Here is a 17,757-nt window from a genome sequence, read left to right as displayed (position 1 = left end):
GCACACAGCAAACAGAGCATCACTGTGTGAGTACAGTGCACACAGCAAACAGAGCATCACTGTGTGAGTACAGTGCACACAGCAAACAGAGCATCACTGTGTGAGTACAGTGCACACAGCAAACAGAGCATCACTGCACACAGCAAACAGAGCATCACTGTGTGAGTACAGTGCACACAGCAAACAGAGCATCACTGTGTGAGTACAGTGCACACAGCAAACAGAGCATCATTGTGTGAGTACAGTGCACACAGCAAACAGAGCATCACTGTGTGAGTACAGTGCACACAGCAAACAGAGTGTGATCACAGTGTGTCTGCACAGATCAGAGATGGTCATGAAGCAGGGAACATGAAATACAACATGCAGTCCAAATCAGTCCTGCATTTTACATTTGTTTATTACTACATTGTGAAAACAAAGAGCTAGTTACACAGGCATCCCCAATGTAACACCAAGCCAGTGATACACAGCAGACACAATGTTGTAATGTGGAATCTGAGGAATACGTGTCACTGTGTCGAGATTAGAAAGACGTCTGGAGCACTCTGGACAAATCCAGGAGTCTGTGTGTGTGTGTGTGTCTCACCTTGCAGCGGACTTGCTCAGAGTGCAGCTCCTCATGGTTGTCTGGTAGAGGCAGGGACAGTTTCCTCTTAAAGGCCCTCAGCTTCTCCAAAGACGCAGCTATGCCCTTCTCACAGCGGCCCCAGTCCTACACACACATGAATACACACTCTTTAGAGATCGAGCACGGCACCTTCCAGTAGCTCTGATGCCACATACACTCTCAATGTCACACTCTCTCGCTCTCTCTCGCTCTCTGTCACCACTTGCCGGTGTTGCTGCTGTTACTGCGGATCTGTCTAGATTCAATAGCGCAGGAGTAGCAAAACAGTCTCCCTGCAGTAGCAGCAGTGATGGCGAGAGAGAGAGAGATAGAGAGAGACGTAAAATACACAACCATCTATCAACATAGTTAACAGACTACTGAGCAGTGTAACAATACAGCTACAGGCACTGACTAGCAATACCCAGGGCTAGAGTGAGATGGTAGAATTACACAAGCCAGAGAACCAATGTCATTAAAAGAACAGATGTTGAATTCATGGCCATGGTCAGAGATAAAATAATACTTAGAGCCAGAAGCAAAAGTAATATTTGAAGAAGAACCAGAATTCTCCAAAATATAATAGCCGGAGCAGAGTACCTAGAGTGCCAGTGGCTAGCTATCTCTCTCAAGATCGAGTCATCACTCGAGGGATGGAGGGCGAGGGGTGAAGGAGGAGGAGGGAGAATATAGCCATCTTCCTTTACTAAAGCCTATAAACTGCGTCACATACACAGCCCTCTTTAAAAAAAGACTGCTCTCTCAGCCCATAAAGTCTGCTTCTCTCCATGGCTTCATCTCTGATTATGTCTGAGTGACTGCACACTGCCTGGAGCCTGTCTCTGTGTGTATGTGTGTGTGTGTGTGTGTATGTGTGTATGTGTGAGTGTGTTGCGTGCGTGCGTGTGTGTGTATGTGCGTGTGCACGTGTGTGTGTGTATGTGTGTGTGTGTGAGCTCGCGCACATACTTTTACACTGCTGACACTCACTCACTATCTGTCTGCTGTTCCTTTTTCTATTCCTGGCAGTGGTTAGGCTGCACTCTGGACAGCATGCATAATAGATGTGATCATTTGGTTTCACTGTCCTGCATTTTAAACCAGCCCTGCTCCTCATTAGTCTTCATACTGTAAGTACTGAAGACCCCCAGGCCCTCTTTCATATGACCTTTATACTGCTGGCTGCATACAGGATCAGCTGCTAGCTTAGCATATGATGCTAATTCATATTCTGATCAAATAAAGAGGCTGAACTAACATGCATACCAATGCAATGTAGCAATATCATATATACATTGCATCCCAATGTGATGCAGCATTAGGGATCCATGCAATAGAATATCAGGTAAAATGTAAGCTCTGGTTCAAACTAGGTGATCCAAAAATAGACATACTCTGTCATCATACTGGCAATGGAGAGAAATAAACAATGGTGCTGGCTCCTGCTGAAGCAGACTAGCACCCGGACTGGTGATAAACTGCTACAACCCAATCATGCCTGGCAAGGAATCTACTGTACAGCATATGGTTTCAGTCTGGGTACATGACAAGCACTTGGAAAGCTTAGTCACAGAACACTCAGATATAGAGATGTGTTGTGTAGAACAGACTTGATTCTTGATCATGTAAAATAGGCAATCAAGGCAATCTGGAAGGTGACAGAGGAATGTCTAAACATTACACCCAACTGAATAAACAACAATGTCCCATGCAGGCAGTTTGGTTATGTGTTGGTTGTGTGTTGGTTATTGGTTGAGTGTAGGTTGTGTGTTGGCTGTGGGTTAGTTGTGTGTTGGTTTTGTGTTGGTTGTGGTTTGTTGTATTTTGGTTGTGGTTTGGTGGTTTGTGTTGGTTGAGTGTTAGTTGTGGTTGGTTTTGTGTAGGTTGTGGTTTGTTGTATTTTGGTTGTGGTTTGGTGGTTTGTGTTGGTTGAGTGTTAGTTGTGGTTGGTTTTGTGTAGGTTGTGGTTTGTTGTATTTTGGTTGTGGTTTGGTGGTTTGTGTTGGTTGAGTGTTAGTTGTGGTTGGTTTTGTGTAGGTTGTGGTTTGTTGTATTTTGGTTGTGGTTTGGTGGTTTGTGTTGGTTGAGTGTTAGTTGTGGTTGGTTTTGTGTAGGTTGTGGTTTGTTGTATTTTGGTTGTGGTTTGGTGGTTTGTTTTGGTTGAGTGTTAGTTGTGGGTGGGTTGTGTGTTTTTTAGGCAGGGGGGGTAGACCAGCTTTAATATTGCAGATCGATTGTAGGTTCTATACATTTTTGAATCAATTCTAATCCCCCTTAGTTTTTTTTTAATTATAATTTTTTATTTTCTCAAAACTTCCCCCCCTACCCTAATTGGAGTAAACTAACGGACAACTATACTTCTATTGCTACTTAGAGCTATTTCGCTCATATAAGCAAAGTACATAAAGGTGTTCTGCAGGGGTCGATTCTAGGACCAGTTCTTTTCACTATTTCTATTTATATTGAAGTTTTATATTTTATATACACTGAAGAAAAATATAAACGCAATATGCAACAATTTCAAAGATTTTACTGAGCTACAATTCATAAAAGGAAATCAGTCAATTGAAATAAATTCATGAGGCCATAATACAGTTGAAGTCGGATGTTTACATACACTTAGGTTGGAGTCATTAAGACTCGTTTTTCAACCATTCCACAAAATTTCAACCACTCCACAAATTTCAAAACTATATTTTGGGCAAATCGGTTAGGACATCTACTTTGTGCATGACAAAAGTAATTTTTCAAACAATTGTTTACAAACAGATTATATAACTTATAACTGTATCACAATTCCAGTGGGTCAGAAGTTTACATACACTATGTGCCTTTAAACAGCTTGGAAAATTCCAGAAAATGATGTCATGGTTTTAGAAGCTTCTGATGGGCTAATTGACATAATTTGAGTGAATTGGAGGTGTACCTGTATTTCAAGGCCTACCTTCAAACGCAGTGCTTCTTTGCTTGACACCAAGGGAAAATCAAAAGAAATCAGCCAGAAAACAAATTGTAGACCTCCACAAATTTGGTTCATCCTTGGGAGCAATTTCCAAATGCCTGTAGGTACCACGTTCATCTGTACAAACAATAGTACGCAAGTGTAAACACCAAGGGACCATGCAGCCGTCATACCACTCAGGAAGGAGAAGCGTTCTGTCTCCTAGAGATGAACGTACTTTGGTGCGAGAAGTGCAAATTAATCCCAGAAAAACAGCAAAGGACCTTGTGAAGATGCTGGAGGAAACAGGTACAAAAGTATCTATATCCAAAGTAAAACTAGTCCTATATCGACATAACCTGAAAGGCCGCACAGCAAGGAAGTAGCCACTGCTCAAAAACCGCAATAAAAAAGCCAGACTACAGTTTGCAACTGCACATGGGGACAAAGATCATACTTTTTGGAGAAATGTCCTCTGGTCTGATGAAACAAAAGTAGAACTGTTTGGCCATAATGACCATTGTTATGTTTGGAGGAAAAAGGGGGAGGCTTGCAAGCCAAAGAACACCATCCCAACCGTGAAACACCGGGGTGGCAGCATCATGTTGTGGGGGTGCTTTGCTGCAGGAGGGACTGATGCACTTCACAAAATAGATGGCATCACGAGGAAAGAAAATGATGTGGATATATTGAAGCAACATCTCAAGACATCAGTCAAGAAGTTAAAGCTTGGTCGCAAATGGTTCTTCCAAATGGACAATGACCACAAGCATACTTCCAAAGCTGTGGGAAAATGGCTTAAGGACAACAATTTCAAGGTTTTGGAGTGGCCATCACAAAGCCCTGACCTCAATCCTATAGAAAATGTGTGGACAGAAATGAAAAAGCGTCTTCGAGCAAGGAGGCCTACAAACCTGACTCAGTTACACCAGCTCTGTCAAGAGGAATGGGCCAAAATTCACCCAAATGATTGTGGGAAACTTTTGGAAGGCTACGCAAAACATTTGACCCAAGTTATACAATTTAAAGGCAATGCTACTAAATACTAACTGAGTGTATGTAAACTTCTGACCCACTGGGAATGTGATGAAAGAAATAAAAGCTGAAATAAATAATTTTCTACTATTATTCTGACATTTCACATTCTTAAAATAAGTGGTGATCCTAACTGACCTTAGACAGGGAATTTTTACTTTGATTAAATGTCAGGAATTGTGAAAAACTGAGTTTAAATGTATTTGGCTAAGGTGTATGTAAACTTCCGACTTCAACTGTATATGGATTTCACATGACTGGGAATATAGATATAAAAAAGGTAGAACTGGGACATTTTCAACTTCCAGGAATTGTGCACAGATCGTTGCAACATGGGGCCGTGCATTATCATGCTGAAACATGGGCCTCCGGATCTCATCACGGTATCTCTGTGCATTCAAATTGCCATAGATAAAATGCAATTGTGTTCGTTGTCTGTAGCTTATGCCTGCCCATACCATAACCCCACCGCCACCATGGGGCACTCTGTTCACATCAGCAAACTGCTCGCCCACACGACACCATACACCCTGTCTGCCATCTGCCCGGTATAGTTGAAACCGGGATTCATCCGTGAAGAGCACACTTCTCCAGCGTGCCAGTGGCCATCAAAGGTGAGCATTTGCCCACTGGTTACGACCCCGGTGAGGACGACAGCACGCAGATGAGCTTCCATGAAACGGTTTCTGACAGTTTGTGCAGAAATTCTTTGGTTGTGCAAACCCACAGTTTTATCAGCTGTCCAGGTGGCTGGTCTCAGACGATCCTGCAGGTGAAGAAGCTGCATGTGGAGGTCCTGGGCTTGCGTGGTTACACATGGTGTTCGGTTGTGAGACCAGTTGGACATACTACCGTTTTTTTTTTAATGACATTGGAGGCGGCTTATGGTAGAGAAGTTAACATTCAATTATCTGGCAACAGGTCTGGTGGACATTCCTGCTGTTAGCATGCCAATTGCACACTCCCTCAAAACTTGAGACATCTGTGGCATAGTGTTGTGTGACAAAACTGCACATTTTAGAGTGGCCTTTTATTGTCCCCAGCAGAAGGTGGACCTGTGTAATGATCATGCTGTTTAATCAACTTCTTGATATGCCACACCTGTCAGGTGGATGGATTATCTTGGCAAATTATATATGCTCACTAACAGAGATATAAAAACATTTGTGTACAACATTTTAGAGAAATACGCTTTTTTGTGCAACATTTCTGGGATCTTTTATTTCAGCTCATTAAACATTGGACCAACACTTAACATGTTCCGTTTATATTTCAGTTCATTGTACATGCAGATTATATTATTTGGTAGCACTTACCCTGACTACTGACCTGGCTGTGACAAGAATACAGTCCCATTACCCTGACTACTGACCTGGCTGTGACAAGGCTACAGTCCCACTACCCTGACTACTGACCTGGCTGTGACAAGGCTACAGTCCCATTACCCTGACTACTGACCTGGCTGTGACAAGGCTACAGTCCCATTACCCCGACTACTGACCTGGCTGTGACAAGGCTACAGTCCCATTACCCCGACTACTGACCTGGCTGTGACAAGGCTACAGTCCCCTTACCCTTACTACTGACCTGGCTGTGACAAGGCTACAGTCCCATTACCCTGACTACTGACCTGGCTGTGACAAGGCTACAGTCCCATTACCCTGACTACTGACCTGGCTGTGACAAGGCTGCAGTCCCATTACCCTGACTACTGACCTGGCTGTGACAAGGCTACAGTCCCATTACCCTGACTACTGACCTGGCTGTGACAAGGCTACAGTCCCATTACCCTGACTACTGACCTGGCTGTGACAAGGCTACAGTCCCATTACCCTGACTACTGACCTGGCTGTGACAAGGCTACAGTCCCATTACCCTGACTACTGACCTGGCTGTGAAAAGGCTACAGTCCCATTACCCTGACTACTGACCTGGCTGTGACAAGGCTACAGTCCCATTACCCCGACTACTGACCTGGCTGTGACAAGGCTACAGTCCCATTACCCTGACTACTGACCTGGCTGTGACAAGGCTACAGTCCCCTTACCCCGACTACTGACCTGGCTGTGACAAGGCTACAGTCCCCTTACCCCGACTACTGACCTGGCTGTGACAAGGCTACAGTCCCCTTACCCCGACTACTGACCTGGCTGTGACAAGGCTACAGTCCCCTTACCCTGACTACTGACCTGGCTGTGACAAGGCTACAGTCCCATTACCCCGACTACTGACCTGGCTGTGACAAGGCTACAGTCCCATTACCCCGACTACTGACCTGGCTGTGACAAGGCTACAGTCCCCTTACCCCGACTACTGACCTGGCTGTGACAAGGCTACAGTCCCCTTACCCCGACTACTGACCTGGCTGTGACAAGGCTACAGTCCCATTACCCCGACTACTGACCTGGCTGTGACAAGGCTACAGTCCCATTACCCTGACTACTGACCTGGCTGTGACAAGGCTACAGTCCCCTTACCCTGACTACTGACCTGGCTGTGACAAGGCTACAGTCCCATTACCCCGACTACTGACCTGGCTGTGACAAGGCTACAGTCCCATTACCCTGACTACTGACCTGGCTGTGACAAGGCTACAGTCCCATTACCCTGACTACTGACCTGGCTGTGACAAGGCTACAGTCCCCTTACCCTGACTACTGACCTGGCTGTGACAAGGCTACAGTCCCATTACCCCGACTACTGACCTGGCTGTGGCAAGGCTACAGTCCCATTACCCTGACTACTGACCTGGCTGTGACAAGGCTACAGTCCCATTACCCTGACTACTGACCTGGCTGTGACAAAGCTACAGTCCCATTACCCTGACTACTGACCTGGCTGTGACAAGGCTACAGTCCCATTACCCCGACTACTGACCTGGCTGTGACAAGGCTACAGTCCCACTACCCTGACTACTGACCTGGCTGTGACAAGGCTACAGTCCCATTACCCTGACTACTGACCTGGCTGTGACAAGGCTACAGTCCCCTTACCCTGACTACTGACCTGGCTGTGACAAGGCTACAGTCCCATTACCCTGACTACTGACCTGGCTGTGACAAGGCTACAGTCCCATTACCCTGACTACTGACCTGGCTGTGACAAGGCTACAGTCCCACTACCCTGACTACTGACCTGGCTGTGACAAGGCTACAGTCCCCTTACCCTGACTACTGACCTGGCTGTGACAAAGCTACAGTCCCATTTTGTAGCTGTGCAGGAAGCATAACTTGTGCTTAATATGGGCAAAACTAAATACATGTTGTTTTCAAGTTCTTGTAAGATTGTTTCAGATGAATTACATCTTCACTCATCAGATGATTCTATAATCTCTGCATACAAATACCTTGGTATTTAGATTGACAATGATTTATTGTTTAAAAAGCATACGAATGAGCTTGTTAACAAATTAAGATTTAAAGTGGGCTTTTTTTTACAGAAACAAATCTTGTCTCTCTCTAGTCAGCAGGAAGAATATTGTGCAGTCAACCTTTCTACCTGGTCTTGAGAACAGTGATACTATTTATCAAAGTGCAGCTGCCACTACTCTTAAACCCCTGGATGCTGTTTGTCATAGAGCCTTTTGTGTTATCACAGGATACAGTTGTATTACTCATCACTGTATTCGTTACCAAAAGGTTGTCTTGTCCCCTTTGAAGTCACGTAGATCACATTATTACGCTATTTTTGTTTACAAAGCCCTGCTCCACAAGTTTCCGACTTACCGAACTTTGATATTAAGATTTATAATTACAAGTTATCAAACAGGGTTGGTTAACTCTGGAGACTCCTTTGGCTATGAGAGTGGACAGAGGAATGTTATAATGAAGAATGAGTTTGTTTTAGTTGATTGTGTTTAGTGTTTTGTACATATTTATGTTTGTCTGTGCAATTTGTGTCGTGCTGTATTTGACTTGTTTTATAGTGTATACAATTTTTTTGTTCTATGAAATTGTATATGCAGGGCTCCCTTAAAAAAGAGACACTGGTCTCGATGGTGACTCCCTGCTAAAAAAGGTAATATATATATTTGACTCCTAATTTCCTCTTTCTTCAAGTGCTGTATTTTCACCCACAGCGCTCAATCCATCATTCATTTTATTCCAACCCTCCGATGTCCACAGATGAACCAATCGTTCCCAGTATAATTCCATTTTGCTATTTACTTTTGCAATACATCCCTCCAAAATGTCCTCCAATATTACCCTAAAAATAAATACTTTACCCAAAAGTATACTGATATTTCCCCTTGACTGATGGTGATTTTTCAGATCCCCTAACAATACAGTTTGCAGGTCCATCTGAACCCCGATATTATGACCATTCCTGGAACTAGCTCCAAAATCGAGCCACCGATGGACAGTACCAGGAAGAAAACAACATTTCTTGTGGCAGGCAGCTCAATGCTGACTGTTCAATGAGCAATATATTACGCATTCTTTTTGTAGCAAGTATTTTATATAAAAGCAAACAGATTGATGTATCAATTGTTGTTTCATATGTCAGTTCATAGACCCGATGCCAAGGTATTGGGACATCAAAAACATGTTCTAACAATTCAATGGCCATAATAACTAGGTATGTTGGTTGTGTGCTGGTTAAATGTAGGTTGTGTGCTGGTTGTGGGTTGGTTGTGTGTTGGCTGTGGGTTAGTTGTGTGTTGGTTGTGTGTTCATTGTGTGTTCGTTGTGGGTTGTGTGTTGATTTTGGGTTGGTTGAGTGTTGGCTGTGGGTTGGTTGTGGTTGGGTTGTGGTTGAGTTGTGTGGTGGTTGTGGTTTGGTTGTGTGTTGGTTGTGGAATGACAGACCTTGAGCAAGCTTAGCAGCTCTCTCTTCTGTTCATCCAATCGGACGTTGGCATGTCTCCAGCACTCCTGCATGTCCATCAGCTCCGTCTGCAGGGCTGACTCCGCCCTGGCGTCAGCTGACAGGAGCAGGCTCCGCCCCGCCTCCACTGCCAGGATGTAGCCACCCTGCTGCCTCTGGAGCACACGCTCCCTCAACTAGGGGGAGAAGGTTTGGGTTTACTGTCTTTATTGTGGGAAATATACACTGCTCAAAAAAATAAAGGGAACACTTAAACAACACAATGTAACTCCAAGTCAATCACACTTTTGTGAAATCAAACTGTCCACTTAGGAAGCAACACTGATTTCCAATAAATGTCACATGCTGTTGTGCAAATGGAATAGACAACAGGTGGAAATTATAGGCAATTAGCAAGACACCCCCAATAAAGGAGTGGTTCTGCAGGTGGTGACCACAGACCACTTCTCAGTTCCTATGATCCTGGCTGATGTTTTGGTCACTTTTGAATGCTGGCAGTGCTTTCACTCTAGTCGTAGCATGAGACGGAGTCTACAACCCACACAAGTGACTCAAGTAGTGCAGCTCATCCAGGATGGCACATCAATGCGAGCTGTGGCAAGAAGGTTTGCTGTGTCTGTCAGCGTAGTGTCCAGAACATGGAGGCGCTACCAGGAGACAGGCCAACACATCAGGAGACGTGGAGGAGACCGTAGGAGGGCAACAACCCAGCAGCAAGACCGCTACCTCCGCCTTTGTGCAAGGAGGAGCAGGAGGAGCACTGCCAGAGCCCTGCAAAATGACCTCCAGCAAGCCACAAATGTGCATGTGTCTGCTCAAACGGTCAGAAACAGACTCCATGAGGGTGGTATGAGGGCCCAACGTCCACAGGTGGGGGTTGTGCTTACAGCCCAACACCGTGCAGGACGTTTGGCATTTGCCAGAGAACACCAAGATTGGCAAATTCGCCACTGGCGCCCTGTGCTCTTCACAGATGAAAGCAGGTTCACACTGAGCACATGTGACAGACGTGACAGAGTCTGGAGACGCCGTGGAGAACGTTCTGCTGCTTGCAACATCCTCCAGCATGACCGGTTTGGCGGTGGGTCAGTCATGGTGGCATTTCTTTGGAGGGCCGCACAGCCCTCCATGTGCTCGCCAGAGGTAGCCTGACTGCCATTAGGTACCGAGATGAGATCCTCAGACCCCTTGTGAGACCATATGCTGGTGCGGTTGGCCCTGGGTTCCTCCTAATGCAAGACAATGCTAGACCTCATGTGGCTGATGTGTGTCAGCAGTTCCTGCAAGAGGAAGGCATTGATGCTATGGACTGGCCCGCCCGTTCCCCAGACCTGAATCCAATTGAGCACATCTGGGACATCATGTCTCGCTCCATCAACCAACGCCACGCTGCACCACAGACTGTCCAGGAGTTGGCGGATGCTTTAGTCCAGGTCTGGGAGGAGATCCCTCAGGAGACCATCCGCCACCTCATCAGGAGCATGCCCAGGCTTTGTAGGGAGGTCATACAGGCACGTGGAGGCCACACACACTACTGAGCCTCAGTTTGACTTGTTTTAAGGACATTACATCAAAGTTGGATCAGCCTGTAGTGTGGTTTTCCACTTTAATTTTGAGTGTGACTCCAAATCCATTGGTTGATACATTTGATTTCAATTGATAATTTTTGTGTGATTTTGTTGTCAGCACATTCAACTATGTAAAGAAAAAAGTATTCATTCAGATCTAGGATGTGTTATTTTAGTGTTCCCTTTATTTTTTTGGGCAGTGTATAATGAAATGATATGGAATTTATATTTATTGTCCAGTCTATGTGTTATTACACTGACTACATTGTTAAACCTCAGCAATACAAAAACATTGTGTGAACACTGAAACGCTTATAACTTTTATTGAAGCTTTTTGCCAGTTACAGGTCACAATATACTACATAGAGAAGTATGTCTATTTCACCCACCTGTATCTGGTCCAACATGGTCCTGGCCTCCTGTAAGGCCACCGCCTCTCCCTGTTGATGCACTTCCTGGTCGCGAGACACTTCCTGTAGCCATCGCCGCAGCTTCTCCGCCATCTCCCTGTAGCGCTGCCATTGGCGGACCAGGCTGTCAATTATCCCTCTCCTTTGCTGGGCCCGCCTCACAACACCCTGCCATTGGTTACCCAGCAGAGCCAGTTTCAGGCTGAAGTCATCCCTGCAGGAAAAAGAGAGAGATTTACCCCAAATAAACCATTGTGTGTGTGTGTGTGTGTGTGTGTGTGTGTGTGTGTGTGTGTGTGTGCGTGTGTGTTCCTTACCTGTCGTCCACCTGTCCCTGGTCCAGCAGGCGATGGCCGTCACTGATGATGGAGTAGAGAATCTGCTGCCTGCTGAACATTTCTGTCTGGAACAACTATACAGAAACATTTACAGAGATCAACATACCGGTACAGAGAAACAGCTTACACGCCTATACACCCCCTGCACCTAACCTCTCTCCTGACCCCCCCCCCCCCCCCCCCCCCCACACACACACACACACTCCTCTCACCTCCCTCCCTCCTCCTATCCTCACCTCGTGGACTCTCTGCTGCTCCAGCAGGCTGTGGTAGTTCCCAGAGGTCTCAGCGGCCAGCTTTTGTTCCGTCTGGGACAGGAAGTCCATCCAGTCCTCACACTTCTGCAGGAAGCTCTGCTGCTGCAGCAACACCGCCTGCAGCTTACTGAGGAGGGAGACACAAGATACACACAGTCACACAGCAGATTGTAACACCTTTATCCATCCTGTGGAACAATAACAACATAATGAACATGCAACATGGAGTTCTTGTTTTTCAACCTACATCATATCGTTAGTAATTTAGGGTAACACACAATGAGATAGGAATGGCTTGATAAGTGCAATGCATGTGTAACTATTGTTCTGTATGTGAAGACGTTAATGAAGCTACCTGAATCTCTCAGTCAGGTGTGCAGAGTGGGTGGTCCAGGCTCTGTTGAGGCTCTGGAGGCGTTTGATCTCTCTGTCGTTCAGGGGCAGTCTGTAGGCCAGCTCGTTCACACGCTCTAGATCAGGAGAATGGCTGCTCAACTTACACATCTGGCTCTGGAGAGGGAGGAAGGGATTTGTTCTGAATTTATAGTATAGTAGAGGCAATATAGAAGCAATTGAAGAAATAGGGTTATCAAGGATTCAACAGAGGTTCAGCTCAGTTTTCAGACATGTTTACCTTAAGTTTTTCCATGCGCTTCTGTATGACAGTGTGGTCCGGTGTTTCGACTGGGTCGGACTCCCTCAGAACCTCTTCAGCCTCCTCAGCCTGACAGGTCAGAGAGTCCAACTGCTCTTTAAAACGCTCACAGTCATCAGCTCCACACTAGAGAGAGGGGGAAATAGAGGGGGTACAAAAGTATGAATGTACTGTATATATTGTACATTAAGGGTGTTTGGACATGTGTACGTGTGTACACTGCTCTACAGTGTGCTTGTGACGCTGTAGCACAGATGACCCACCTGCAGTACTTCCTGCTGCCTGTGCAGGGCGTGTTCCAGCATTGCTAGGCGATGTATGAGTGACAGGCAGTCTGATTGGAGGGCTGCCATGGAGGAGGCGTCAACCTGAGTCTTTAGCTGTTCCCCCAGCTGCTGCAGCTGTAGTAGAGACTGTTGTACTGTTGCCTGGGCACCCAGCAACTCCTACACAACAACAACAACAACACAGCTGTGAGGATTGGAATTGGAGGACAAAATACTGTGAATGTGGTTCTGTAAGAGTAAGGTCAGAGGCAAAATACTGTGAACGTGGTTCTGTAAGAGTAAGGTTAGAGGGCAAAATACTGTGAACGTGGTTCTGTAAGAGTAAGGTCAGAGGGCAAAATACTGTGAATGTGGTTCTGTAAGAGTAAGGTCAGAGGGCAAAATACTGTGAACGTGGTTCTGTAAGAGTAAGGTTAGAGGGCAAAATACTGTGAACGTGGTTCTGTAAGAGTAAGGTCAGAGGGCAAAATACTGTGAACGTGGTTCTGTAAGAGTAAGGTCAGAGGGCAAAATACTGTGAACGTGGTTCTGTAAGAGTAAGGTCAGAGGGCAAAATACTGTGAACGTGGTTCTGTAAGAGTAAGGTCAGAGGGCAAAATACTGTGAACGTGGTTCTGTAAGAGTAAGGTCAGAGGGCAAAATACTGTGAACGTGGTTCTGTAAGAGTAAGGTCAGAGGGCAAAATACTGTGAACGTGGTTCTGTAAGAGTAAGGTCAGAGGGCAAAATACTGTGAACGTGGTTCTGTAAGAGTAAGGTCAGAGGGCAAAATACTGTGAACGTGGTTCTGTAAGAGTAAGGTCAGAGGGCAAAATACTGTGAATGTGGTTCTGTAAGAGTAAGGTCAGAGGGCAAAATACTGTGAACGTGGTTCTGTAAGAGTAAGGTTAGAGGGCAAAATACTGTGAACGTGGTTCTGTAAGAGTAAGGTCAGAGGGCAAAATACTGTGAACGTGGTTCTGTAAGAGTAAGGTCAGAGGGCAAAATACTGTGAACGTGGTTCTGTAAGAGTAAGGTCAGAGGGCAAAATACTGTGAACGTGGTTCTGTAAGAGTAAGGTCAGAGGGCAAAATACTGTGAACGTGGTTCTGTAAGAGTAAGGTCAGAGGGCAAAATGGAATAGCATCACTAAACGATAGAGGGCTTTTCATCTCTGAAAGACAAGTTACTATTACTGTCCTCCATGCTTGGCAACTGAAACCCTTTTCTACATCTTCACTGTGGAGTTTCTATCATTTAAACACGGAAAATAAACCGTTTTCTACTGTACTGTGTATCACCAGCCCTGCCAGCCTCCCTCACTCTGTTAGGCCTGCAGTCTGAAAGGTCTTTTGTCATGGTGCGCTGGGTCTGTATTCAGACACACTGGGTGTAATTTGGCCCACCTACCGAAGGGATAGGGCCTTCGGTACTTATTTGAAACATGCTGACAGGCCGTTTCTATGCTTATTCACATGAGAGCAAGGCTGCATTCTTCAATAAAAGCTAGGCTTTCAAAACTGTAATGTATATCTAAGGAAAACTGCTGTGTGGCAGATCGTCTCTAAGTTTATCTTGCCGATTCACCCTCTGAATGACCCAAATACAAAATCCATGTTTCAATTGTCTCAAAGCTTAAAAATCCTTCTTTAACCTGTCTCCTTCCGTTCATCTACACTGGTTGAAGTGGATTTAACAAGTGACATCAATAAGGGATCATAACTTTCACCTGGATTCACCTGGTCAGTCTATGTCATAGAAAGAAAAGGCATAATGTTTTGTATGCTCAGTGTATGTCATTTAGGGGCATTCATTGCTTACACTGCAGTCTCTAATCCACGCGTTGCTTTCCTCTTCCGTGACGTCTCTGTCGGTGGCACTCTTGAGCAGCCTGTCGGCCCTCTCCTCCTGTTTGTGTACAGCAGAGACACTCTGGTCATAGAGCTCTGTGTAGCGCTGCCACAGACCCAGCAGAGCCTTGCTGCTCCTCAGCTGTTCTGAGATCTGCTCCAGCAGACCGTTCCACCTGAGACAGAGGAAGATAATACGTTAGGATCTGAACTGGGAGCAGTTATGACACCGAACCGAAAAGAGTGTTGCACTTGCATCAAGTGTCACAGACTGTTCTAAGATAAGCCAACCGTTACTGTGTATACTAAGTGATAACATTCCAGATTCCTAGCTCACAGTGGGCCCCAGGAAGATTAGCAGTTGCAACTGTAACAGCTAATGGGGATCCAAGTCCCCATTACCCTGCAGCCCTTCTTCAATGCCCACCTGATGTTGACGTCCCGGAGGGCTCCGTCCAGTGTGTCTGCCACAGACGGGTGGCACTCTGTCAGCAGCTGATGTGTGACAGAGCCAAACTTCCTCAGACTGCTCTCCTGCTTGTCTAACTCCTCCTGCAGGTTCTGAACAGGTACATAGCGCCGGGTCAATGACAAAGATAAAATACAGAGAATCTGTTCACTCTCTACAAACAAGTTATCAGGCTAAATGTTGTAATGCTATAACATGACAATTCAAAAATCTCAAGTTAACTTCAATCTTGACCTCTTGCCTTCCTATGACAATCTTGCCTTCATTCTGCATAGGAATTTTTCTTCCATTTTTTTTCTTCAAAATGTTTCCCATGTTATTCCAACCTCAGGGTGTGTTGAGGTTGTATTTTAGTTGTGTTGAGGTTGTATTTTAGTTGTGTTTTGGTTGTATTTTAGTTGTGTTTTGGTTGTATTTTAGTTGTGTTTTGGTTGTATTTTAGTTGTGTTTTGGTTGTATTTTAGTTGGGTTTTGGTTGTATTTTATTAGTGTTTTGGTTGTATTGTAGTTGTGTTTCGGTTGTCTCACCTCCAGGCTTTCCACCTGTTGCTGTACAGCCTCCAGGGAGCCTGTGAGCAGGTGTAGCCGGGACACGGAGTACCTCCCCTCCATCAGGTAACCGTTGATCTCCTCAGCAGCACGGCGGTACAGAGTCCACTGCTCCAGCACTGACCGCAGACTCACCTTCATTTGACCAATCTGGAGGGCCGGAGAGAGAGGACATTAAGTTCGACATTTTGTTTTTTTTACTATTGTCAGGGAATTCTCTGAAAGCCATGGGGGTTAAATTGGGATTATAATGAAGTGAAGTCAGTTCAGACAGAAAACCTGAGTGTTTGCATCAGCTGATAGCAACTATGCTCTGAGGTTTCCTTGCTGCCATGCTGTTGCTGTAACATGCTGTAATTCACTAGGCATTGTCTGTTTTCTGCTAGCCCACCACCACGTCAGCCTCCACCTGTTTGGCTCTGCTCTTTTCCCAATAGGTTGGATTGGTATAAAGCTATACCGAGCTCACTGCCTGTACTTTGTTGTTATGGTAATGATTTCAGCATTGCTATGGCAGTGAGCTACCCCGAAGCTGCAGAGTCTACCGCCAAGACCTAAAGTATTGTAATTGACTTTCTAATAAATGGTTAAACAAATACTTGGTGTTTTCTGTCTGAATTGAGGTTAGATTTGGATATGGTACTCTAGGCAGTGAAACTGTTCCTAAAATGTAAACAAAATCTGTCAGATTAATTGTGTGAGTGTCATGGCATCAGTCTGGAGAATTGTCTATAAACCCACCATATTGTCCAGGTTGGCCCAGGACTGGTTCAACCCTTTAAGGGTCTCCATAACAACAGAGCAGGCCTGCCCCCTCTTTTCCTGGATGAGTCCGCTCCCTCTCTCTTCAGCTTTCTCCAAATCCTTCTCTTTCTCCTTCACTAACTCTTCCAACTCCTGAGCAAGAGAAAGAGAGGGAATAGAAAGATTAACAACATAAGAAAACAAATATTATAGATTAATTAGAATTGATCTGAGGTCAGAAAACTTACTGTGAAGAGAATATTTGCTTGTAGGTTTAATGGGAAATTGTGAATGGTGTTAATGCTGTATCTCTGTCCCTACCTGACAGTCTTTGAGTGCATTCTGCACCGATGCTACGTCATCTATCCTGTGTCTCTTCTTCAGTTTGTCTTCTTGCAGGGTCAGCCAGGTCTTCAGGGCCTGAACACCATTCTCATGCTCCATCCAACCCTCCAACAGGCCTTCCAACAGCTGGATCTGGGGTACACACACATGTCACACAACAAGAACAACAACTGCAACTGCCATCAATGTCTGAAAGGCAAAGCATGAACTTGAGAGATCGGCGCGTAGATCGTTGACTTGTCTTTCACCTAAATCTTGTTGTTCTGGCTATCAAAAAGTGGGGCTATCAAACAGTTACTGATGACATCTATCCAAAAGGTGTGGGGGAGGCTTTCAGAAACATAATTCCTCCAGACCAATGGGGGGGGGGGGGGGGGGGGAGCTAGCTACCTTCTCAATGATGAGGCCTTGCAGTATCTGCCAGCGGCGGTTCATGGCTCCCAGGCGCTCGGCGAAGTCGGTCTTGTCGCTGCGCTTCCCCTCCACATCTTGACTACTGATCTGGAGCACCGACTGGTTGACGAAGTCCACCGTCAGCTGTTTACATGTCAGGTCTATACTGAACCCCTGGAGAGACAGACAGGGGAATGGGAGAGGGGAGGTGAGAGAAAGAGATGGGAGGGAGATAGAGGAGGGTGGGGGAGAGAGAGAGATTGGAGAGAGAGATAAGAGGGAGCGAGAGAGAGATGGAAGGGAGAGAGAGTGGGTAGATGTGGGAAAGTATAGAGACCGGATACATCGAGTAATGGGAGAGAGAGGGACAGCAGAGACAGAAAAAGGGTGAACGATAATAAAGGAGAGAGAGAGAGAGAGTGAAATTGTCACAACACTCATTTAAATCATTACAATGATGCTCTGATTTTGTTTTAGCAATGTCTCTGAGAGGAGTACCTC

General features: G+C 45.5%; 1 protein-coding gene across 1 annotated transcript in view; it reads right to left on the bottom strand.

The window, feature by feature from the left end:
- Nucleotides 1-17,757, bottom strand: part of LOC139407237 (spectrin repeat containing, nuclear envelope 1a) — a 168,531-nt gene that overhangs the window by 32,243 nt on the left and 118,531 nt on the right. Inside the window, exons 115-128 of the mRNA XM_071150836.1 lie at nt 17,254-17,430; nt 16,840-16,995; nt 16,516-16,671; nt 15,754-15,924; nt 15,184-15,317; nt 14,728-14,932; nt 12,905-13,087; nt 12,621-12,767; nt 12,342-12,496; nt 11,966-12,113; nt 11,709-11,803; nt 11,371-11,605; nt 9,395-9,589; nt 590-715 (exon numbers count right to left, since the gene is read on the bottom strand). Coding sequence (XP_071006937.1) covers nt 590-715; nt 9,395-9,589; nt 11,371-11,605; nt 11,709-11,803; nt 11,966-12,113; nt 12,342-12,496; nt 12,621-12,767; nt 12,905-13,087; nt 14,728-14,932; nt 15,184-15,317; nt 15,754-15,924; nt 16,516-16,671; nt 16,840-16,995; nt 17,254-17,430 — 2,283 coding nt within the window. The remainder of the gene's footprint in view (nt 1-589; nt 716-9,394; nt 9,590-11,370; nt 11,606-11,708; nt 11,804-11,965; nt 12,114-12,341; nt 12,497-12,620; nt 12,768-12,904; nt 13,088-14,727; nt 14,933-15,183; nt 15,318-15,753; nt 15,925-16,515; nt 16,672-16,839; nt 16,996-17,253; nt 17,431-17,757) is intronic.

Source organism: Oncorhynchus clarkii, chromosome 4, assembly GCF_045791955.1.
Source record: "Oncorhynchus clarkii lewisi isolate Uvic-CL-2024 chromosome 4, UVic_Ocla_1.0, whole genome shotgun sequence".
Taxonomy (NCBI): Eukaryota; Metazoa; Chordata; class Actinopteri; order Salmoniformes; family Salmonidae; genus Oncorhynchus; species Oncorhynchus clarkii.
Note: the sequence above shows the minus strand (reverse complement) of the source record. Positions and strands in the feature narration are given on the sequence as shown.